This window comes from Manduca sexta, chromosome 24, assembly GCF_014839805.1.
Source record: "Manduca sexta isolate Smith_Timp_Sample1 chromosome 24, JHU_Msex_v1.0, whole genome shotgun sequence".
Classification (NCBI taxonomy): Eukaryota; Metazoa; Arthropoda; class Insecta; order Lepidoptera; family Sphingidae; genus Manduca; species Manduca sexta.
Window position 1 is genome coordinate 1,766,576 of NC_051138.1, and position 27,595 is coordinate 1,794,170.

The 27,595-nt window shown below is 34.6% G+C and overlaps 1 protein-coding gene across 1 annotated transcript in view; it reads left to right on the forward strand.

The window, feature by feature from the left end:
* Positions 1–297: 297 nt before the first annotated feature.
* Positions 298–27,595, forward strand: part of LOC115451816 (CUGBP Elav-like family member 4) — a 188,420-nt gene continuing 161,122 nt past the window's right edge. The window contains exon 1 of the mRNA XM_037442258.1: positions 298–461. Within this exon, the coding sequence (XP_037298155.1) occupies positions 413–461 (49 nt within the window). The 5' untranslated portion in view covers positions 298–412. The remainder of the gene's footprint in view (positions 462–27,595) is intronic.

Below are 27,595 nucleotides of genomic sequence, written 5' to 3' on the forward strand. Positions count from 1 at the left end.
TCGGGTTGTGTGGACGCTTCGCCATAATGCTGGATATAAATTCGGATCATGTATCAATATTCGATAGTTATTTGTAGTTCTGTCTTTCATTTAGAAAATGACGTTTAATATTTTGGATTCTACATCTATATTCTACATATATTTATACATATATATTTAGGGACAAAAAAGGTTACATGCTATAAACTAATTTTAGACTAAACAAATATACAAACATATAGCCCACACCATTGTCTACGTATTAACATATAAGTACAATTGAAAATATTTATAAAGCAAACTGACTACTTAGGATTATTTGATAATTTAGAGAGCTTGAAAATTGACATTTTAGAAAATTTATGTTCTTGGAAAGAATTGCGCTCATCGAATCAAATCCAATTTTGCTAATATATTATTTTGGTCTTTACAGATGAACCGAGCAATACAGGTGAAACCGGCGGACAGCGAAAATAGAGGAGGTATGTGGTTTTTATGTATTTTACCTAATTATAAACCATATGTATAGTTTCTAGAGAGTTTAAACTGTCTTATCTAATTTTACTATAACTCTACCACTAATTATTAAGTTTAGAAATTAATAAATTTAATTTTGTAACTTCCATGGCGTCAGCGTCAGGTGCGCGCGTTAGTAATGCAACTACAAAGAAATACACGGGTGTTGGCGACGCTAGTAATTCAACTATCTTTTACAAATAGAAATTATGACGAGTAATGGCATTCAAGTTCCTGACGCTCATCTGACGCTTGACGCTAAGATTTACTGTTTTATTTATTATCGCTACCACTCTTACATTGTATTTTTTTATGAAACACAAGAAAACGAATGATTATTTACGATCTTTATATTGTATAATTTTATGTGAATAGAAATATATTTATACCATTTCACAAAGCCCAATATGATAATTATAACTGTATCATTAGTATAAACTATAACTTAAGCTACAATAAAGAATTATATTTTTTTTTTATTTACTCCATTCAATTTAATTATGGAACCTTTGTATTTGATATAAAAACTCTACTGAAAAGGGTATGAGACGAGAATTACACCGACCTCAGTAAGATCATTTCCTTTTGTATATTATTTTATATGTAACAAAGATAACATGAAAACGAAATTCTTCGGTCAAACCAGTATAAAAATTGGCTACAAAATAAATCATACTTGAAATATAGTTGTGAGCAAAAGTGCGAGCGTGATAACTTACAAGTATATATCAGATCTAAAAACTCGCACAAATATAATTTCTCCGCCCAAATCGAACGCTGAAGTTTACAGCCTAAACCCTAACCAATTTTTTTATTCACAAAAGATACCTCAACTAATTACATAATTTTTCGTATAAATTTCCACCGTGACGAAAAGCCCCGTCAGACGCTCAAGAGTCCGGGTGTTTCGAGCCCGATTGCTTCTCGAAATGTGAACTCATAATTTATGGGCCAGCATTTTGATCATGAGTCGACGTTTTACCGACGCTTACCTTATCTTATTTGAGCAATGTACAACGATTCCCCCACTTAATGACTGTCTGAGGCTCGCGACTTTGTGCGGATTTATGATGGAGCGAAATTTCTTGTAACTTTTTGATTTGAGTTGTGGCAAAATGATTGGAAGTTCAATCCACAGTTATTTTTAAATTTAAACTCACCTTAGATTGTATTTGCCTGATAAGATGGGTTTTGAAATGATTGTGTAAAGAGCTGTATATGTGTTAGACCAAGTCCATGTCTCATGTAGGATTAATTCGAAATGAATGACAAAACGAACCTAAAAATCGCCTCAGAAACCATACTGAGAAAAACAATCTATAAATAGCTGCTATAAATACCCTAAATGAATTTAAAGGACATCTGACACAACATAGCGCATCCAAAATAGTTCCACCATAAAATCCGTACCAAACCTAACCCTTCGCCGCAAATCGATGACCCAAAATTAAATATGACGCGGAGGTATCGGCAGACCGAGGGCCAGTAAGGGCCGCCATCATTATTTCACAAATGTCAAAACAAATGACATATACCTAGTCTTGCCATAAATATTGTAATAAAGAAAAAAGAAAATTGTTAACTGCAAATAACATTTATTACTTTTACAGTGTGTCAGTTTAATACATAAATATAAAACAATTAAAAATATAAAAAGCTTATTCGAAGTGGTCTCCATTGGCTGCAATACAGTCCTTTAAACGATGAGGCCAGTTATCAATAGAAGCACGCACTCTTTCCATGGGAAAATTCTTCACTGCCAATCGTATAGATTGTTTTAGGGACTCCAAATTATCATGGCGTTTAGAGCAAGCTGTACTCTCTAAAACTGACCACAAATCATAATCCAGCGGATTAAGATCGGGACTAGACGACGGCCAGTCTTCAGCTCTGATGAAGTCCGAAACGTTCGATTCCAACCAAGACTGCGTGGACCGAGCTTTATGACCCGGCGCCGAGTCTTGCTGGAAGGACCATACTTGGTTATTGAACATGGTGATGTTAAGGGGCTTAACTACCTTCTCAAGAATGGTATCTTGATACACTTGTGCCGATGTTTTGATACCTTTTCACAAAAATATGGCTCAGTCACTCCTTCATAGCTAACACCCCACCAAACCATCACTGAAGTCGGATAATGTCCACGTTGCACTCTGTCGACTAATTGGGAAGCTTCCTTAGAGCTTTGAGCATAAATACGGTCATTTTGTTTGTTAAAATGTTGCTCAATTGTAAAAATTTTCTCATCCGTAAACAAAATTTTTCTGTGACCTCCCTTTGCGTACCGCTTCAGTAGTTGTTTCGATTTTACCACCCTATTCTTCTTTAAATTATCAGTTAAGAAATGGCCAGTGCGTCTCTTATAGGCTGCAAGTCCTAAGTCATCTTTTAAAATACGCGACATGGTTCTAGGTGCTATCTTCATTTCCCGAGATAAAATCTTTTGCTTTCGGACAGGATTTCTTCGAATTCTTTCCCTTACTGCTTTGACCACCTTTTTCGTACGAACACTACGTGGACGGCCAGATCTTTTTCTGTCACAAACAGAGGAGGTCTCATTGTACCTATTAATAGCCCGGTACACAAACATTTTACTAATACCAAGTGTATGGAGAGTTTTAAAAATTGCATTTGGCTCCATACCTACTTTGTGTAATGCTATCACAGCGATTCGGTTCTCTTTATCACCCCACACCATTTTAATATCGCAAAATATTTTACAATGTATTGGCGCCAAAATGAGAAAACACAATGAACAATCGTATAAAAATGACAGATTCGAAATTCAAATGTAATATTTTTTTATAATTAAGTGTAACAGTATTTATGGCCAGACTAAGTACATTGACAGCGGGCCGAATTGGACATTAAAGATGCAACGACTCCACCATTCCGTAGGCCAATTAGAGCCGACGTTACTTTTACAACATTCATGGGCGGTTAAGAATAGAGTGGTTTCTTCGTCTGAAACGTTACCTTTAAAGGATTAATCGGAGAGGGTAAATGTGGCCTTTATTTTTTACTGTCATAAATGGGTTGCTTGATATAGCTATTGTTTTTTGACATACAATGATAACAGATTGTAGTACGGGACATCAATTTATTTATACAGGTTATATAAAACTGATTCAACAATCTTTCGAGATTTTTATTAAAAAAAAAAAAAAAAAAAAAACAAATAATATAAAAGAGGTTCTATATTCTTTAGAGATTTTATTTCTAATAAAAAAATAAAGTTTTCTTTCGTAAGCGTCATCGGCCCTACTTTAAATCATATCTAAATAAAATAAAGACAAACATAAATTAATTTAACCTAATCAAACAAATCCATATCTTAGAATTTGACAATTATACCTTGTGTGTTCTAATTTAATTTTGGGGTCTAAATGACCCAGCGGGCGGGCGGGGGTTAATAATTCACAGTTGGTGGCCATCGTCAAATATATCCCTCAATCCCGTAGGAAATTATCGAAACTTAAACATGGAATAAGTTAGTGGATCCGGGAATGATTCAAACTCGGGCGCCGTCGATATAAATGCAAACCGGTATTATCTACTGTAAATATGATATCTCTGTTTCTTATTAGCGAAAATTCAGATTTATTAATTTAACTGGTATCTTGAAGACTACGGGGTTAATAATCTTGAGATTAACTTGTTTTAATAAAAATAAAATAAGAAATGCATAATGCTATGAAATTACTTACAAAGTGCGTTTAATTATATACTTTAATCCAATAATAAAAAATATAACTAACTTTTACAAATACTCTAATAAAATATTACTAAATATACTCACACACTCGCCGCTTTTTGTCCCCGAAAGGGCAGGCAGAGACGTTACTGGTATACCCACCTTTCGCCGTGTGTATTTCTTCCTTCGATCACTGTCGATCGAAGAAAGTGATGTGACAAGGCACTATTGTCATATCTGCTACAAATTTCAAACTCCGGACTGATACTGAGAAGAAAAAGCCAATATCACTTTATCTTTACAGTCGTATCACAACACCAAGGAAGAGAATTAAAAATATATATTAAAAAATATTTATTGAATTGCAAATCGAAGCCACATTTGCTAATAATCAATAAATACTATTATTGAAAATATATTAGAGTACCATACAAAAGTCACTGTGTCGAACTCTCAAAATGTTAATCTAATTCTGTCTACATTTGCTGTCTAATAAATGGCGACAATTCACTTGAGCATTCACAGGCCCTTAGACATTAGCATTCTCATATTAGCTCATGACGTCACCAGCCTTGACATGGTCACTCCAACCTACATTGCTAATGGCGGAACAATATGCATATAACTTGTTTACATGGATTTCTCGAGCAGTAAAGGCCTTACACAATTGTATACGAAGGCTATTCTACCACAAAAATAAATAGAAATTTTAAACTTTAAATCGGCTATATCCTTTGTGTATTTACTTTTTATCGACATTTTACTGTTGATTGTAATAAATTAGGTTGAATTTATTTAAAACGCGTGTATTTTGTTAGGGATTTATATTTGTTCCACTACTTTTTATTTTTATACAAGCACATTAATGTTACACCGCTACACCTGATGGTAAGTGGAGTGGTGTCCAATAAAATGACAAGAGATGATAACCGTTCGACAGTCGACACAATTATACAGGCCTGTTGGAACCGGATATACACAGACTGATCCCGGAACGCGACACACTTACGTGGGACACTATGGCGGGTTTTAACACCTTGTGTACGGTGGTCGTGGTGGATATAAAATATATCCTACTAGCAACAAAGTACTTTTGAAATAGTTTATTAGTTTTATATTTTAGTAATGGCGGACGAAATAACCAAAAAAGAAATAAACAATCACGTCAATTTTATAATGCGTTTCATCCCGGTAATATTTATAATCATAAATATAGTTTATAGCAAACAGTGATGCGCCAACACTAATAACGGTTGTATTAAAATTAGATTAATATTAAAATGGACATAGTGAAAGTTGGTACGCGGTGGACAATCTAATCGTGGCCACTATCGACACGTTATTATTCATGAAACATTGATAACTCGTCGATAAATTAATTACACAGCACTACTACATTTTCGACGCACGAGTGCATCAAATATGTATTGTTTTTATTAGGGTAGGACATTTTGATATTCGAAACTAAAATATATAAGACTATATTTTGAAACAGCTGCTAGGTATTTTTGAGTATAAGGTGGGAATTATATTTTTAAGTTTTACGAAAACTATACTGCCGTGCTAAGCTCAAAAGTGGTATATTAACATCTTGATTTTTATGTCGCCAGATAGCTTAAAGAAATACCCATTCGATCAACTTACCTAAATAACGGTATTTTGTTTAGAACTTATTAAAAAAAACCTAAAGAGTGTCTCTATCTCAGTTTAACATTCAAAACTATAAAACTATGTTTACGTAACTTCGATTATCTCGAAATAAGGTTTCCTTGACATACCGCTTTTGCGCTTTTGTGAATTTATCGTTCGCTTTAACGGTGAAGGAAAACATCGTGAGGAAACCTGCACATCTGAAAAGTTCTCTATAGGAATTTCGAAGGTGTGTGAAGTCTACCAATCCGCACTAGGCCAGCGTGGTGGACTAAGGCCTAATCCCTCTCAGTAGTAGAGGAGGCCCGTGCTCAGCAGTGGGCAAGTATATAATACAGTGCTGATATTATTATTATTTATACGGCAGTATAATTCACAAAAAAATAATGATGTTTGTAACTATATTAAATTTTTCGTATTACATAACTTACAAATATTAACGTCCGCCTTAACAGTAACTCATAAATAATTACCAAACTCATAGTCGTTAAATTAACATGGACTCGCGTGCCAAACTAATCCGAATAAGTGTTGACTATTAACTAATGGCGTCTGTAATTTTTAACTCAACCGTTTAATTATATCGTTGTATGTTTTAGGAAGTTGTACTTGTCGGGTAATTGTGTTGGTTTTCGTGTAATTTTAGTTAATGGTATTGTGTTTTGCACTTTATTTTATTACACTCAATTTGTTAATTTACTTTACGATTTCGATATTCGTATTGACATAATTAATGTTATTTTAGAGAACTCTAAATCGTAGTATAATTAAGATTCTCGCAGCGTGAATGATTTATAATCAAAGGCATTCAACTATAGATTATGATTATGAACTCTTTGCTAATAATCATTTTATAAAAATATCAAAATTTTAAGTTGCTTAAAATTGAACCCAGAACAAAAATCACACCCAAGCCCACAATATAATTGAAAAGACTGACATTCAAAGTCGAACCAAATTGTACACAAAATAAGGGTCATTTCAACATATTCTCTTTTCGCATATATTAGTCTACACACTCCTTAATTTTCAACATGTTTAAAATCACAGACGGTCCTCGGTCATAAAATCCAGGATTACGCTGCTCCTGCCGACCCAAGCTCAAAGACAAATTAAATCTTTGCACGTATTTAAGGATTCTTTTTGAGTGCAAGTGAGTAGCTGTGCAGACATTTCATATTGACAATGACACTGAAAGAAAGTAAGTTGCAGACTGTTTTTTTTTAAGTTTTTTAAGCCCAAAAAATTATGAATAGAACTATTTTTTGGATTTTTTGGATGTTTTTAACATGATGGACATTATTTTTTATTGCATTCAACAGAATTTGGCTAAACTTATATTAAATTATTCACTTATATTACTTGTTTTACTGGTTGTAGGTCTCTCAAATGCGAGAGTTCGCCTGGGCAAGTATCACCGCAATGTCTATTTCTGCCGCCAAGCAGGATTGTGTAGTCACTCTTGTATTTCAGCCGGTTTGAATTACATTGCAAGCAGTGGTAACTACTGGACATAATATGACTTAACATCTCATGTCTCAGGATGGCAGCGCAGTGAAATACCAAACAATACAAATAATTAAGGTGTTGGATGGTGTTTCTACTATTTATATCCGTCTCCTCATTTATATAGTTCAGCAATTAAAAAAAATATTTTTAACTCGATGAGTGTGTTTTCCTTTTAATTAAACTTATTAATCTAAATTAATAATCCTTTATCCTAGCTATTCCCGCATCACATACATGCCTGCTCTACATATATTTAAGCCTAAACCAAAGCCTATTCCCTCGAACTCGTTTTTCCCTGGAATTTCCGCGTGGAAATCCGTTTGCCACGGATATGTAACTAAACTAATTAAAGAGTGTCCTGTGCTTCCCCTGGCCGGATATCCGCGCCTACATCCTGTTAGTAACACGTACCGTTTTATAACTCAGTGCCTGATTTACGAGTGTTGTGATGGAACTTTGCAATATAGATAAAATGACAAACAGTAAATTAAGATAGCAATATGAGCAGACTGGTTACCTAGGCGACGCCTGCCCATTGACAAGTGATATTTTAATTATACAATAAAGTAAATAATTGCATAACACTCGTGATTTTAAGTATTAGATGTTAATTGTTAACATTAAATGACCAGTAGTTAAACTTGATCTACCGTCTTCCTAAACAATTAAAATTGTATCTGGTTCCAACAGGCCGTCATAACTGTATCAACTGCCGAGAGGTAATCATCTCTCGTCAGCCGACATTCTATTGGACCCCACTCTACTGACCAGTAGGTGCAGTGTGTTCACTGTTCCGTGACGGATTAAAAAATCCATCAATCAAACTCATCATTATTTCAATCCATATAAACATATTTATTTCTAGTGTCATAAATAATCCTATATCTTATATCCAAAGATAAATAATTTAGTAACAAAGTCTCAGAGACCACGTCTTGACGGTCGTAAAAGCAAAGATTACGTCAATCTTGTAGACCAGGTCGCGTTCAAGACTGATTATTAAATAGTTGCAAGCAATTAGCATCCGATGCACGTCGTAGCTCCGTGCTCGTAGCAACGTAGCGTCGTAGCACAGCTACGTTATAGTCAGGGGAATATTGTTCTGTTGATTGCTGGATTAATTTGATTATAGATCGTTTATTTTGAATGGTTTAGTTAATGTGTTATTGTTTATGCTATAAAATATTTATATATTAATTAATATATATAAACAACGGGCCACATCGGTTCATCTGACAAACCGTGCATACGATATTCAATAATCTAAACAGGCGAACTGATGTGAGATTAAAAATGTATGCTTCCAATCAATCAAAAATCACTTTGAAGTTATTTACCGGCCGCCGCGTACGGATTCCGAAATCAATCATTCACATTGACATGGTTTTATTTAATTACGGGCTGGAATTTCTGCTTTGTTTTGTTTTTAATTTGAGAAAATATTGCAGGATGTACATACTACATTGGGTATTCGTATGATTGACTGTTTTAAAAATGTATTAATGTATTAAGCTTTGTCCATTCTTTATTATTATTTGTCCATATTTGCAAACAAAGTGCATAATAATTGCTGTTGTTACATTTCAAATTCTTATAACTTAATAACCCTTTCATTGCAAATTTAATTTCTGTGGAATCTAATTATCATTAGAATGATTTACAGATAGCATTCATGCATATTAGGACCAACATGTTGTGTCGAGTTCCCTTAGAAAATTTCACCTACTCCTCCTTAGTCTAATATTTGTTAGCGCATCTAGTCTTAACACGGAATTCTTGATTTTAATGACCTAAGCTGGAAATTTATCTGAACTTTGATATACAAGTCTAGTTATTTTAAGTTTAAGAGAACATTTAGAGAACATTTTTTTAATGACGGAAATCTTCCTAGTTTTTTTATAATACTGTAAAAACTGTACATTACAGCACTGATAGACTCATTTTAATGTAAAATAAATATTTTTATAAATAAATTATATTAGATCAATCTGATATAATTTCCGAATCAGGAAGCACATTTGAATATATCCGTTACAATATGAGTTATGATAACAATATAAAGCAAATAAAGATTTCATATTTCACATTCGAACTCAAAAAGGGGAAACAGGGCAAAAACGACACGTAACCCAAATTAATGTATTATTCAAGCTTAAAATGTAGTAAGGCGGTAATAATGATATAACTATATAATAATGACATCTATTAGTACGTTTGCGTGTCTCTTTCCATTACCAACCACTTTCCGTATACCCTCGCTCGGCTATGATGGAGGTAGACAGATATCGGGCTTGTTAGATGGCTTTGCTTTTACTTTTACAATGGCTATTAAAATTGGACCATTGGTAATGGATCGTTTGTTTGGTAATTTCAAATGGCATTTTTATTGAAAAATACAATAACTAAAATTTATAACGGTAAAAGTTTGACTACTTTGGTTTGATATACTAAATTAAACTTACGCATTATTACTCTCTGGGTATACCCTAAGAGTAATAATGCGTACTAGACTACTATAGTAGAAATCAAGATTGATAGTGATAAGTTATCATATTTGTCATGGGTCATTTCCAGATGAATGAATAAGATTTCAGGCGGCCAAAAGACTTCATTTGCCGGTCTAAGCTCCAAATTAATTATGTCGAGTTGAATGAATAATATTTCAGGAATCAAAAACACTTTGTTAATTTGCCGTTCTAAGCTCAAACTCGAACTATAAAGCCTTTAAGAACTCTAAATATTTTTCTAAAATGTTTATTTCCAGTTGAATGAATAATATTTCAGGAATCCAAAACACTGTTAATTTGCCGTTCTAAGCTCAAACTCGAACTATAAAACTTTTTTTTTTTTAATATTTTTCTAAAAAATCCCTACAAATAGCAATACAAGTCGTAAACAGCAGTAATAGGTGTAATGTTTGCCTCGACGCCGCCATCGTGTATAGACAGTAAACAAAAATACAAACGGTCAGCGTTTTATTTACCAACAGAGTTATCTTTATTGATCGGTGTTAAACTAGTCGCACTAATGGGTAGGGGACGGATTGTTATGGACGTTTTAAATTGTGAAAGTACATTGGTACATAAAGTTAAAAACTAAACGATACAAGTAATGTGTAGTTTGTAAAAATAATATGCCTGCTGATAAAAATATTTGGGTTTATAAATTTCTTGATTTCATTTTTATTTTTAGATGTGTATATTTTACTACCTTTCTCGGGGTTCTGTTTGTATGAAACAGTTTGTCTAAGTATAAAAGTCCCGCTATATATTTTCCCGGGATTAAAAGTAGCCCTCGTCCTGCCCAAGGTCTGAAACTATGTCCATACAAAATTTAATCGAAATATTATTGGTATTTCTTGAGTTTATCGCGTTTAAACAGATGCGATAAAGGACTTTTGTAATATCTAAGAATATTATAAAATTTTAATATTATTTAATATTGTCACCATTGCAGAACATACAAGTTCTGACAACTTTAACAAAACTATCACAGTTTTCACTTCACTTTTTCATGGCGACATTCAATAAATTCTTAGAAATCGCTCATACAAAAAATATTACCTCAAAATCCATTGCACAAACAATCACAATCCATCTATAACAAAGTTCGCGATTCCGCAAACTATAAATTGTGAATGCGACTCTCCAAATATTTCTTGTACTGACCGAAAAGTTTCCGTCGTAAATATTTTAAACTTTTAAAAGAAAGGTGACACTCTCTGTTGACGCCGAGGTGGCCATCTTAGTTATAACCGCGTCGAAACTTGCTATATAAAAGTTTCTCAAGAGTTCGATGCATACAGCCCCCGGGGGGCGCGCCCACACTATATCACTTACTTCTGTTTTGTGTATTGGATTTTCATTATGTTTTGGAGTAACCTTAAATATTGAGAATTTATTCAGTCTCGTGAAGTCTGGAAGTTAAGTTTTTAAGAATATAGATTTTCAGTACGCGAATTTCATTCTTTTAATGTATTTTAATAATGGTCCATGTATACCCTAGTTACTGTTTTTCAGAGGTACCTCTTTCTTAGCTCTTCAGATGTCGAACGAATAGCGCGTTAAGGAATCATTTGAAACTAAAATTACACACTCACTCACGCCGTTTATCCCTAAAGAGGTAGGCAGAGGCGTAACTGGTGTACCAACTTTTCTCCGTCCATATGATATGATAGGGGGCAAGCCTGTCGCCATATTTTGCACAAATTCTAAAGTCTGGGCTCATACTGAGTAAAAAAACCCAATATTACTTAACACTTCAGTAAAGCAGTTATGCCGTAGTACAACTACGCCAGCGAAGCAGACTGAAATTTATAAAAAAACATAATCATAATAATAACATAATATTATATAGAAAGTAACTCTAGTGTAATTTTCAAAATAGCTACGTTATAGACCTGATAAAATATGAAGTATATTAGATCAGCTAAAGTTATCAGAAGCTGCATCATTTAATGTAACCAAATATACCTAATATTTTTTATAAAAAAAACTCTAATCCAGCTTTAGTTATCTTGTCAAAACCATTGAAAAACAGAATAATCGGAAGTTATAATTTACACCGTATATTTTAGAACACTTACTAAATCTTTCACTCAACACGTGTGACCTGCAAACCTATTGAGCAGAGCTATGCAATAGAGCTTAAATCTATCCCATCCGTCCGAAAATGCACCTGTCCGAAAGAACCCATTCTATTTGCAATGAAACGGATTGACGCGCAAACAAATGCTATCTAGTTTATATTTGTTTGGCCCAATGTAAGTAATTTTTGTAACTTACTTGAAATTTTACGTCGAACCCACGTTGGGATAAAGGTGATAGAATACTGTGAAGTTGTAGCAGCAGAATAAATATACACCACCATCTTGTCAACATCACCAGAACTGCAAAAATACAGTCGAATTGAGGACCTCCTTTTTTTAAGTCGGTTAAAAAGATCGATGTGGTGGTATGGACGTAATCGTAGTGATAACTCACAGCAATGACGGTAGATGGCGGTAGACGATACTGACTTGCGATGGCAGAATTTGCGCGACACACAGCATATATACCTCTTACGATCAAAGACAGTCGGAGGAACCGCAGCCAGTCAAGCACAACGTTTGCCTGACTGGAAATCTTTTCCTTCCATAGAAGAACGCAACCATCTGTTCCTCTACAGTGGCGGCAATCAATACGCCGCTACAAAGTGATTTATGAGAATGAGCTACCGGCCGAGATCTTATAAAGAATCGTTAGTGGCAAGCCAGGAGAATATATGTCCGTCATTGGATTATGTTCCTTAGTAGGATGGAAATAGACGCGATCACACGTAAGTTTTTAATATCCTTATATATACGTGACGAAAAACTAATCATCCCCTTAATTAATTGAACTTAATACCTTGTCATTCTCATTTGATACAACTACTATACCACATGCATCTACAGAGCACATCTACGAGTAATCTATAATCAAAACGCGACCTCCACTTTCACGGATAAAGCCTTGAAATTTTTTACGTACGTGACGCCATAAACAGAATTACAAGCGACCATAAGAGAACCACTTATACAAAACTTTTAGCCTTATGGGTCCGAAAATGTCGAACTAAAAACCATTAAGGTCCAAGCAAATTGAATTGGAAACCCTCGGCTGCTAAGCTATTTATGAATAACAAGGGGTCGTTGTGACCCCTGCCGGATGAAATTATAATTGGGATATAATATGCGGCCGGGTATAAGACCGGTGTATTTTTACCGTTGGGCCCATCTTACTAGTCGCGTTCTTGATTTAAAAATTTCTCAATTTTTTTATGAATCTACTCTTTTGGCTTGATAAATATCAGCTTCAAAAATAATGAAATTTAATCTAGTTTATTATTATTAGACCAGCTGCATTTAAAAACTCGCGTTTAAGGAACATGAAAATCGTAAAAAAATTTACTAAAATTACACTTTCGAAACAGAAAACACTTTGTCTCACCTAAATCAAAATTACAGATCCCGTATCAAATAAACGCTGTTTAAGAAGAATAAACAATAGAGGCCAAAATATACATTCAGAACGCGTTGAATACTTGAATAATTCACTAACAGAACGAGCACGTATTGGACTTACGAATGTACACATTTTAGCACTTATGAACTGTTAATAAATTATAAGTGGGAATCTACTGTGATGGCAGCGCGCACGAAAAGGCACCGCGTGGCATTCCGACGCGTCTTCAAACGTTTCGTTTGGGACGGATTTGGGATGTTTTTGGGGGTCTTTTTGATTGCGAAGTTCTGTATGATTTATATAGGTATTTATAAATTAGTATAAATCCATTAAATGATAATAATTTTGGGTTTAAAGAAACCAGATAATATGGGTATAGTAGTAGCAATCAAGTCAGCAATTAATATATTTTTTGAGTATAGCAGTAAACCATATCCATATTTATGTTAGAAATTCAAAAATAGCCTTTGTCTCTCTGTCTGACTGTTACACGGCTGAAACACTGAACCGACTTTGATGTAATTTGGTATAGAAATAGTTTAAGACCTTGGGAAAAGAAATAGGTTACTTTTTATTCCGGGTAAATATATAATGGGAAATTTACACAAACTTTTTCACACCAGTGGAATTGCTAGCAAAAGTTATTTATTAAATTAATGATATAAGCTAAACGAAACTAACTTAGCTTATTTTTTCATCTGCAACCCGCATTAACAATTACAAACAATTGCCCAAGCACGAAACATGGGGGTCACGTCCCCATTCTTCCTTAATCCGTCCCCCTAACAGGACCTAAGGGAATGTCGGGATGTAGGAACGTACAATTTTCTTCGCCCGGCTAATGTTTGAGTTATTAGTGCAACTCACGGCATCACAGTTAGCGGGATAAACTAGTTTTTACCGTCTGAGTCGAGTAAGCAGTTTCCATGGAGCGGCAAAAAACTGTTCCGCGGAATGGCAGTTTTTGGCAGTTTCCCTTCGTAAAGAGGCTATTATTTGTTTATGAATTTCGGAAGTTTCGAGTGTTTTGTTAAGTCCAATAGCAGAATTGAAAGAACTTAACTATAGGATGGATGCCTAAGAGTGCTTTGTGCTAAGACACAACAACAACATATACATTTTACACTGACAAACACATACATATGTTTAACACATATGATGCTTCATTAAAACCTAAAATAATTTTATCGTTAACAGAACAACTGGCAAGAGTTACGCATTGAATCAATTTATTGTCTTGCCTATACTGTCCATTAGGTATTCGTAAAATGTTAGTCGATAAGGAACGTTCCGCTCTATGACGGTCATATTATGAATTATGCTAGTCTTTGTAGATTTACTTCAGTTAACACCAAAGTATGACTGAATTTGACTTGAATTTACTGGTGGTAGGATATATTTTATATCCACCCGAATAGCGACCACAGTACACAAAGTGTTAAAACCCGCCATAGTAGTCCACGTAATTGCATCGCGTTCTGGGATCAGTCTATATACATCCGGTTCCAACAGGCCGGCATAATTATATCGACTGTCGAGAGGTAATCATCTCTCGTCAACCAACATTCTATTGGACCCCACTCTACTTCCCATCATGTGTAGTAGGGTCACTATCATTCCCATAAAGAAAAGGTTTATGTAAATTTTTCACCTTATGTATATTTGCCGTTCAGTCAAATACAAAGAATATTCATTATAATATAATATAATAACAGCCCTGTATTATATACTCTCCCACTGTTGGACACGGGCCCCCTCTACCACTGAGAGGGATGAGGCCTTAGTCCACCACGCTGGCCTAGTGCGGATTGGTAGACTTCACACGCGCTCGAATTTTCCTATAGAGAATTTCTCAGGTATGCAGGTTTCCTCACGATGTTTTCCTTCACCGTTAAAGCAAGCTTTAATTCACAAAGAATACACACATGATTATTTAGAAAAGTCAGAGGAGTGCGTCGTTGAGATTTGAACCTGCGGACATTCGTCTCAGCAGTCCGTTCCACAACCAACTAAGCTATCGCCGCTTATTATTAAGCATATTCATTATTCTCCCTCTTACATTGTAGTCCGGACGTCGCCTTATCGATCATAATCCCAATTTATAGACGTACCTACAATGATTTCACGTTTATAGACAATAAATACACTTTAACATCATATCGTTTGATAAATAATTAAATTTCGTATTTGACGGCACGATTTAAGTGGTTTAAGGAAGGTCAGATTTAATGGTTTCTGTTTTAAACCAGTAGAGTGATGTTTTGAACAATGCGGTTTAAAATCATGACACATTATCAGTCTTATTTATAAACTTGTTTTAGTGTTAAGAGGTGGTTAAGAATAGCTTAAACAATTGTCAAAAACATTACCGGTTTCCTAGTTAAAATTTTATTAAGAGGCAAGAATTACAGCGGATCGAGAAAATTTGTGTTTTAACTAAGCAAAGCTTTGCGAATTTTTTATAAGTAAGACTGATTGCGTCTATTAATATCATCTTATTCGATAGACGCATGAAAAAGGCCAATAGAGAACTTTATTATTAGCGTTGTTACCTACTTTTTTATTTTACACCTCCGTTTATCTCTGCATCAATCTGTGGTCAAGAGAAAATATCAATAAACTCCGCCAGTATACCATTTTACGAAGTGTAAATGAATGTGCTAGAGAAGAAAAAAATATTATACACTCCCAAATAAAGTTTTATATTGAACGATAAAACTCATTAACACAAAAAATATTTAACGAGCATTTGTTAGACTTGTACCAAATCTAGAACCTTTCTAGACCTCTCGCTCGGAGCTAAATAATACCGTACTCAGAACACTATCGCATTACTTTGACACATTGTATTCGTGTGGAATGACTATTGGGAGTTGGATGTTAGCAAAATAAGATATACGGTTGATTTTCTTTCGTATTTTTATAGTAATAACGATGAGAAATTAGATTGTCTGTTTGTCTGTACATAATGTCAATAATATTAACGTAGGAATAACACGTGTTAGAAAAAGTCATGTATTGTCAAATCTGGCTATTGAACCTAAAACACCGTGGTCTGCTGCAATTTACCAAATACCAAAACCGAAATAATATTACATGAAAGTTCTTAATCCTTTATCTGTTTAATATTTTGTCACATATTCAAAATCCAAACGTCACAAACTCGAGATAAAATTAATTACGAAACAAAGTTTTATCGAACCCAAAGTGAGCTCATACGAGACTATGAAATTCAATAATGAATTTATGTCCCCGCGAACCTTTAATGACAAAGTTAATTCGGGCGCGGGGCCGCTGGCTGTAATGGTTCCGGGTTCGAGCCTCGGTTAATCGCTCCATTGATCGGTTAGTGATAACATCGCGTTCTTGTCGTTTTAATTGGTACATTCGGTTTGCATCCGGATCTCTGCGTACTATCTTTGTTGTCCATGCTTTGCAATTTATCATATCTAATTTTGTTGACTGGAAGGTCTCTTATATATTATGTGAGAGTCACCTGAGTAGGTTCAACTGGAATGTCTATTTCTACCGTCAAGCAGCAATGTGTAGTCGTTGTGTTCCCGTTTAAGGACTTTATAGCCAGTGGTAACTACTGGACATCTCATGTCTAAGGATGGCGAGTGCAGTGGAATACCAAACAATACTTTGTAATTCAAGGTGTTCGATGATGTTTCTACTTTTTATGGGCGATCGTATCGCTTACCATCAGGCGAACGGCAAGCTCGTCTCGTCATTCAAAGCAATAAAAAAGATCAGTGGCCTTTACTCCTAGGTTTGACAACACAAAATTTCCTTTACCATGATTTTTTCGGAATATCTTCTGAGAGAACCAAAGTAAGACATGCGGAAAAATATTACACCCACCTCACATTGGAGTTATATATAGCAAGTGGACAAAATGATACCTAATTGAAGACTTGGTTATTTAAGAGGAATTATCGATATTGACTGCCTCGCTGGCATAGTTGTGATTGTACACGGTACAAGTACGACTACCGCCCTGAGGTCCTGGGTTTGAATACTGGGTCTGACCAAAAATAATTGTGACTAGGTACACACTTGTGCTCTATAATATCTCCTACGTACCTGGCAGGTGTCCGTTCAGATTGTCCGCCGTGGTCGAAATACGGCTACGAATCGATACAATATAATATTAATATTAATGACTAGGTCTGCCTAGACATGAAAGGAAATACTATGTATGTATTTATAATAAACTGCTATTTAAAGGCTATTTACTACATCATATAAAAACCCATTACTTTATACACAACACAATGCTACAAAATGATCTGCAAACAGCACAGTCTAAATACATTCCGCCTACAGTCCAACACAAACCGAATCAAATGAACAAACTAACCCTTCCCAACCCCCCCTCACCCGCGCAATAGTGACATCTTGGACAAATGGAACTAATGATTGTGCAAAGTTTTATTATCCCTCCTTAGGGAGTTGTGATCTCGAAACTTCGAGGGTTTAGTTTGCATTTAAAAATATCCTTTCGGGGAATACATGTTCTGTCTTTGGTATGTTTAGATGTTAATATGATTTTTGTAATAATTATGATTAAAATTAAAAAATAAATACGAGAAATTGTGATTTCTTTTTCTGAAAAATACGAGAAAGGATAAAATTTTCAGACGACTCCCTAACGTCTTATCACAAGTTAAAAAACATACAAAAATTTATTCTTGTATTATTCAAAAATGAAATAGTTGACTTTCCTTTAAATAAAATATTATTTTGGTTCTGAATACCAAACGTCACCAAGTTATTATATTGTTTTTTATTTAATTTATAGATTAGTAACAGATATTATCAATTTATACCCATAGCATTTAAGAATAATTTGATAGCCAATAACAACTCAATTTGCATATTATATTCATTAAGTTATATTTCAGACGGTTTTTCTGGAAAAAAAGAAAAGTTAGGGCAAATTAATATATTAAAAAATAATTGATTGATAAACAACAATCGTGGACTGCGATAAGACCGCCAATGGTACTTTTATGTTAATTTTATTATTATTTCTATTTTATGTTTGTATTTTCACATTTGATGTACAATAAAATGTAATAAATAAAGGAAGTTATAATAACACGCTTATCTACGCTATTCTAAACATTATCGCAGTAAACGTAGAGTTTATAATTGATAATATGCGAGTAAACAGAGCTGGCGCAGTAAGCCACAGGCCAAAGCCCTCAAAGTCACAGGCCCGCTTCCTGCAAGACGTCTCAACGTGACGTTTATAGGCTAGATTTATTATAATATTCACAGAAGCGTAACTTGAATTATGGCTTCGTGTGACTCTATATTATTATGTATAACATACACTGTTAAAACTTTAAATTTTGGCAACCTGTAAAATATTATGTATATTATATGATACACTATTAAACTTTAAAATTAAAACCTGTATAATATAATACTAAGTACTTTATCGTGTCTGTGTATGATTAAATCTCTTGATCTTTTGCCTTTATAATTATATAAAATGTTACGTGCTTTATAATAATAGCTGTAACTAGAGAATAAGGCAATACACGGATTTTTTAATATTTATTTTATTTATTACAATAAGTTATACATATAGCATTATTGTTTTATTTTCATACATTAATACTTTAATATATTTTTTATGTTAACTGCCTCTGGGCAAAGTGATATTTGGGTTTTTCTGCTCAGTATCAGCCCGGAGTCTGGAATTTGTGCCCGATATTACGATAGGCTCGCCCCCTATCACATCATGGGACGGAACACACTTGGTGAAAAGTGGGTGGCTTTCGGGGATAAATGCATGATGTTGTATGTGATATATTTTTATGCTCACGATCCTATCCTTATTAAAAAAGCCGTATTACCACTTAATAAGACTTAATTTCTTGACAATTTACAATCAAACTTGGTGACAGTACCATCAGTGGCCATACCATTCACTCGCCCGTCCACTCGCCCAAACACACGCATCACACCATAACTAAAGTAATTTATTACCGTTGATGAAGGCTGTCAGTTGTCGGAACCAGGCGAACGGTGGTTTCATTTAATAGTTATAATTGCCGGTGTCCAGTTACGGCGCATCAAATTCGGCCAATGCAATTAATTCAAGCGCCCAACGACTCTTTATTAACATGTTTATTTTTAATTGAGGTGGCATTTGTTTTGAAATAAATTTAGATGTTTTATTCAAAGGAAAATTCAATATACTTGATTTACTTATTTTGTTAGGTCGATGAGACCTTTCAAGGGCGCTAAAATACTGCACGTTTCTCAGTACATCGACTGATTCCTGAACGAAACATATGAATTAATAATGGCACATCTTCATAATTAAAAAAAGCGATTAAATTTAAAAATCGAATTCGCGAGCACTTTCACAACACACACACCTCTATAAATTTTTAAAAAAAGAATTCAACATTTTCCGAACATACCCCAATACCCCAAACTTAACATAGCCTGGTGTGAACGTTACAAAGTGAATTTCGGCTCTCATCAACCGCTTATCAGATTAGTGGTGGCGAAATTGTGGTAAATATAACGTCGCCGCGGGCAGGCGGGTGGGAGTTGGCGGGCGAGGGGGGAGGGACATTAGAAACGTGTAGCCACTAACCGGAATGTAGTATTTCATTAATAAGTTTGTGATAATGGTGTAATGTTGTGACTATATTTTCGCCTTCGGGTTAGTGTTGCTATTTTTCATGTAGTAGAAATGTTTTACGTACAGCATGAGTTCATTGGAACGTAGTAGGATCTGTCTCGGAAAAACTGTGAGGTAATAGTGAAAGCAACATCTTTGTTGCATTACTGGCCATGAGTTGTATGACCGAAAGTCTATAATCCAGCAATAGTATATAAAATATTCATGTGTATATCAGTTACATAAACAAACGCGAGTTACTCAAAATAAGAATTTGTATCTTGTATCGTGACATGCCATGCCATTACGGCTAAAAAAAACCTCGCCGTATTACTATACCATTTGTTTCACTGTCTACCCTTCAAAACTTAACTATACATCAAACACAACATTCGTGCCGCTAACACAGTTATAAGAATCTCCAAGACACGGCACAATAGACGCGACACGTCGATCACAAACATAATTCGAGTCTACACGTAAAACAACACACAAATGAGACAACAGACGACAAAGGCGAAACTTTCTGTGCCCTCGAAAAAAACTTGGTTAATCACTTAGGGCATGTCTACACGTGTGTTTGGGGTAAGGTAAACTTTATGGGGTACTGTTGCGGGGACAATTCAATCACTCTGATTGGTTCGGTGTGGATTTTACTTAAATTAAGTTTTACTACGCGCGTGGGCATTGCACATTAGGTCCAATTAGTTTTTATGAACTATAGAGTATTATAAAATTATATGAACTATATGTATGATATAGTATTATAAAATAATACGATCTTAAATGGAGGTCAAAGAAACATCGAATGAATTGGAGACTTAGTTCTACAAATTATCCTTGTCCTAATGTTGAAACATTTTTTCTCTCGTTTGACAACCAAAGGAACTTTCATAAATTTGATTACATTTTCAACAATATGACAACGATTACTGTAATCAAAATAAAATATGTTAGCTTTTAAATTCATCTTTTTTCACAGTTCGTAATCATTTTAGAATTTCAAACATTATATAAAATATTTAGTGATACTTTTTAAATATTATTTTCTAAATGAATTGTCAATCTATATATATAAAAATTAATCCCTATTTCCCTTGGTCATGCCATCACGCGTGAACGGCTGGACTGATTTCACTATTTTTTGTTGTTGTTGTGTTTGTTATTGTCAGGAGAAGGTTCTTATGAAAGAAAAAATTCAAAAAATTGCGCGGAAAATTAGAAACTGTAAGGAAACTTAACGACAATATTGATTTTACATAACTGTCAGCAGTTTGAAATAACTGTCAGCGATTGACACAATGCGCGCGTGCATACATAGTAAAGAGAGGACAACGTCTGTCAGGTCAGCTAGTAACCAAATAAAAATTCTAAACATCCAAAATTATTGAACACCAAATTTAAATTATAAACTACAATAACAATCTTATAAAATCACAATTCATAAAAAAATAACCTAATTAATACAATTTATATGTACTTCACAAAACGATTCTAATTTCAAAAATTATTAATTCAATTAATTTATCAATTCAAAGACGGCGGACAGGGGACAGTGGGCAGAGCACGTCCGGCTGCTGACAATGACATGCTCCGCAAACGCACACTCACTGTGTAGAGATTAATTTGGCGGCATTAATTAAAACGTGCAACTAGCCCCGTGAATGCACCTCGCCGTCACACTTGAACTGTGCGATTTCAGCAATTGCATTTGATAAATTTCACTCAGTTAAGTTCTTAGCGGCCATTTTGTATTCGAAATTTGAAATTGGAATTTTATTGGTGGATGATAGTTTACTTTTTGGTTTACGTTCAATTCTGTATAATACGTGTACGCATGTATTTTAAGTTGTAGTTTTTAATTTGAATTGTCTTTAACCGTGGGAAAAAATCTGGTAATAATAATGTTCTTATTTTCAAGTACCAAGACTCATATTGTTAGTCATAATAGGGCTTACAGTAAGTTAATTAGTCTGCTTACGAAGATTTAAAAAAAAGAAAATTAAGTAATACAGACGGTTCTAAATTCAAAATATTATTTTAGAGCGTACATCTCTATATTCCTAAACGCCAAACACTCACCACTCGACTCGGCGAAGCTCGTGTCTTGGTTCGACTGAATAGAACTCCGGGAATTCGTCACACTGAGACATGTGCAAGTTAAAAGCGATTAACGATAAACATAAACAATTTTAAAATAAATTTTCATTTATGGACGTTTTTTATAGACCATGAGTAATAAAGCGAGCATCTACTATTTAGATTATTATAAAGTATATCTCGTCTCTTATTAAAATTGTGAAAATTTGCGAAAATGTTTGAATGTTTGTCCAGGTAAACACAGAAATTACTAAATGGATTTTGATGATATTTAGCACACTGGTAGACCAAGTCTTGGATTAATACTTTGCTCCTATAGAAAATAATGAATTTTTTAACTGATTTTAATATATGGCTCAGGCGTCGTATAGCGTTTTAGGCACTCTTGTAGTGTCAGATCAAAATTATGCAGCAGATTTTTAAACATCGTATTTGTAATAAAAGATTCTTGACATCAATCAAATTTTATAGAGATACGCACTAGCTGCCCGACTACAAATACCACGTTCAAATACATTTTATTGTTTTATATTTGACTGCATGACAACCCATACACTTAAAAATTGACAATTCATGTCTTTCATAACCTCAAAATACAAATATCACCATTAATATAACATATGACTTTTATTTATTAAAACTTAAAATTATAGTATTTATCGGATTTTATCGCGGTTTAAATATTTTAGTTTTCTCCCGACGTTTTTCAAACTTTGCCAAATATTTATTCGAAAAACATCTTCCCGGTCATGTCTCGCGCCGCGCCTCAGCGCCTTTGTCCCAGGACACCTGCACAACCCCCAATTATCGATGTAATTGGCTATTCAACTTGCTACGTACAGCGTGCCTAATTAATGGAATCATCTGTACATTGAAATTTTGCGCTCCGTCGGTGCGGACCTTGGTGACAATTTGAATTTGTTATGGCGATGCTTCGGTGCACTCGTTGTGCCTTCTAAACGGTGGTGGGGAATATTTAAGTTGGAAAACGTTATAGTGGTTTAGTAGTACATAATTGAGAACTGAGGTACAGTGTAACTGGACGTAGTGGGACTTAACATCTCATGTCTCAGGATGGCGAGCGCAGTGGAATACTACACAATACTTTGTTATTTACGGTGTTGGATGGTGTTTCTACTGTTTATGGGCGGTCGTATCGCTTACCATCAGGCGAGTGACGGGTTCGTCTCAGCATTCAAAGCAATAAATAAAAATAATAATAATTGAGAACCGTGACGTTTGAAGTTAGAATCGAGGCAACACAATTGTATGATTTTTTTTCATTTGTATATTGTTAGCTGTCTGAAATATGAATTTGAATTATAATCTACCGAACCATAATTTCGTTATAAATATTTGCTGTTAAGTAATTAAATAATTGTGCATTCTATTTTCTAAAAATAAATCTACTTATTCCTTCATACATCACAGAAAATAGTCCCAAACCGTAGTCATAACTTATCTAAACCCTTACGAAAATACTAAGAACCTCTTTAAACAAAACACATTCAATACAAAAACAAAACAAAGGCAAGCCACTGTTCTAATGTTGCATGAACACACGGCGATAAATTCACATTATAACGGAAACGATAGCTCTCGTACACAATAAGTTGTTTCGATTGATTGACGACAGAGGAGGCTTTCACGGACGATTGGACGCAACACCCACCTGAATATTTATGTTTCCCACTCCACAAGTGGGATGGAGATATCTGGGCTTGGAATGGATCGTTGTTCTTTCAGCGATAGTTACATATTAATTAAATAAATGTGCTTATATAAAAATAATATTATCAGCCCAGTATTACATACTGTCCCACTGCTGGGCATAGGCTTTCTCAACTACTGACATGAGACTGAGCCTTAATCCTTTAAATTCTAATAGAGAACTTCTCAGATATGCCGGTTTCCTCACAGTGTTTTCTGTAACAGTGAAATAAAACGGTAATTCACAAAAAATACTCAAATAACTTTAGAAATGTCAAAAGTGGGTGTCCTTGAGTTAACTTTCAGGCAGTCAGGCAGGCTATCGCCGCATGTATTGTTATATTATGTGTGAAGAATTTAGTTGCTCTCTGTAATTCTGAGAAGAAAGCACCACTTTGTATAGAACTAGCCTCATGCGAGCACTGTTGTGGTGAAGATCAAAATATATGTACCAAGATCAATGGTTTGTGCTGTAAAAATTGAACTTCACTTAACATAAAATATAATATATTTTATTATGTATAGTAAAATTTACATTCAAATATTAATTCAATTACTCAACATAATAAATGAGAGTTGATCTCTTTAAATCCACCCTTCGCCACTAACTTCGCTCTCAATTTCACATCGGAACAATAATTCTTTCGTCACCCACTAATTTTGTAATCTAGCCGCCATTACCCAGCCTTATTAGAGAGTGCCATGGAATTATCTCAATTTAGGTGGTCATTAGCCCGTCGCACCGGGAGATAGGACGGTGGCGGTATAAATTTGAATCTAATGACTGCCCACTGCGCCAATAGCGTCCGAATAATTTGGCCCCATGGGAGCAACGCTTCTTATGGGTTGCAGTGTTATGAACTCGGGCTAGACATGGTAATAATCATAGTTTTGTTTACTTGTGGCTGTTTGGTGTTGTTGGTATATGGCTGGGTAGATTGCAGTGGTGAAAAGAGAAAATTTTCCGTAAAAGAATCCCGATACGACGTATAGATGCATAAATGCGGTCTACAAATCGTTCCAATGATAATTAGATTTTACATGAAGGTAAGCCGTTAGGAATCGGGTTATATATACCCTTCGATACTTATAGATTGTATTGCATACGCGGAACCACAACACCCAGAACTCTCTGGTTTGAATTCCGAGTGGGATAAATAGATATTGGGATTTTCTGGTCAGTTTTAGCCCGGAGTTTAAATTTTGTTCCCGATTCGGTGATAGGCTCGGCCCCTATCACGTCATGGGACACACATGGTGAATATTAGGTGCACTTGGTGCTACTACATTCCTTCGGCGATAAATGCATGATCTGTGAGTGAGCGATACATATTTCATAGCATACCTCCATTAATTGTTGATTTCATATATGGTGTGGCGTATAACAAAACTCTCCTAAGACCTCGCACAATTTTCGCAACTGAAATCTAAAAACATCCCTAAAAGCTTTATACTTCAGTAACATTCAATATAAAGCAACCGAGCGACATTTGCATAAATTCAGTCTTTTCAGATGTAAAACAGTTATTATTAACTAAAACTCGGTGCTCACTCACAGAGCGACGATTATTCCCACTCACAAACTCTTGTACACTCATTAAAGATATTACACAATTCCAATTGGAAACGTTGTCTGTGAATTACATTTCTTTAAATTATAACTTTAATTAATGGTTTTGTTGTATTTTAGTGATTATTATTTTTTGTCTGAAGACGATAAACTCATAAATTACTGAACGGGTTTTCATAAAGTTTTAACTAATTTCAGGAGATTTATGTGTAAAATTAATTATTGTTTACAAAAAAATAGGCGTATATTATCCTCTGCTACTTATGCGAATGTGAGGCGGGTTGCTAATTTTAATAAATCATAGGCCTAGTATATACATCTTTGTAAAAACCTTATCGTTTTTAATCATACATATTACATTTACAACATTTTTGTTTACTCCGAACCTACAAAGGCAGGATACAGAACCATGAACGGGTAGCCCAAATATAATAGTGATAGTATATGTGTATGTTAATTTTGAAAACTCACTTACTACAAAAATACCCCTATTCCTAGATTCACTACCAACATTATATAGTAAGATGCCTAGGAATCTAGAGCATGGTTTTTGCGCAAGTCCTAGTCAATAGCTTAGAAACAAAATATCTTCTATTCAGAATTCCTAGAATCGCACTGATCGAAAGCACTACAATTCCTAGGAATCTAGAGCATTGTTACATGATTATATAAACAAGCGGTAAATAACCCGCGGCAAGCTGCAAACACCGGACAACCCTTCAGGGTTGTTTGCGTTCCATTTCGAAGTATTGTAAGGCGTTATTGGCATCGAAGGTGAGATAAAAATGTATCCACAAGTCATTTGAATTTGTTTCGTATTTTGTAGTTGTATAAGATTGAAAATTCTTCGAAAAAGATTTTTTGTATTTTATTGACTGGTATAACCGTTGTTAATATTATAATGGTTCGAGGCAACTAAACTAGGTGGTGCGTTTCTTTTACAAAAAAAAATGTGTCATTTCAAGCAAGATTGTTCGAATCATTATTATTTACATTTCGTAAACCCCATTAACAATGAATAAACATAATAAAGATTATTCAATTTAAAAAAAAAACGAAATATTGCAGACAAATAAAAAAAACTAATGTCAAAAACACAATAATAATTATTCATGAAGTAACGCAATATTAAGCGAACAATCACTATATACCGAATAAACCGTGCGTAAAGAAATTCATTATTTTGAAATAATAAAATCAGTTTATTATTTCAAAATAATAAACTGACTAACAAAACGGTCTACCCCCTGTCTCTACTCGTAAAGAGAGCGTAGATAGAACTACATGTATGATCTCTACTAATTGAGATTTCTAAGTACACAACATAATAGCTAACCTAATCAAACAATCCGGGCTTATCTCGCTCATCGTATTAATTTAAGCCCTCAGGAAAATATTTTATTATCATAAGTAACTGATCCCACTGTGGGCCAGAGTTGGGAAAACATAGTGGAGTAAGGTTATATAACTGTTGTTACATGTCTTTTTAAAAATAATTATCGGATATTTAATCTATTTTCATGCTAGTTTTTTTTCTTCCTGGAAAATGTCCTATCACAGGATATGAAGAGTACAACTACGAAGCTTTTGTGGATTACAAGTGGGCTACATGTTAATATATGCTCGGTGGCCTAATTGTATAACATGCGAAGTACAATCACCACTTTAACGTCCCAGGTTCGAAACCTGGTCGGGCAAATTGATATTTTTATTTTTCTGGTCACTATCAACCCAGTCTGGAATTTGTACAGGTGTCTTCGTAGATAAAGGGGTGACGTGTGTTCATACGTGTTTCTAAGAAAATATTATATTTGGTCAACATGTTCAACTCTGGAGTTTTCTGATTTTGAGAATCCTTTCACCAATAGGAAATATATAACGCTCGTATGCTATAGTAGGCTAGAATTTTGGCACGGAACAGCCATTTACGCAAGCCGAACCGCGAGAAAAAACTAATATCAACCCAGTATAAATTCGCACCCGGAAATGAACAGCTTTACTTGGCTAAAGCTTTAAGTTTACTGACTTCGATTAATGATGGCTGTCATTCGCCGCCGGCCGCCAAGGCTTGCGTCCTCTTGGAGGCTCGAGTTGATTCGAAATAGCTTTTGGTCGGTCACAAACTGACATTCCAATCAATGACAGTAGCCATTCAATTTGTGTCTCACTATGTATTCATTATGTAGAGACCTTTATCTAGTCCAGAATGAAAAGAATATGGACATAAAAGAGTG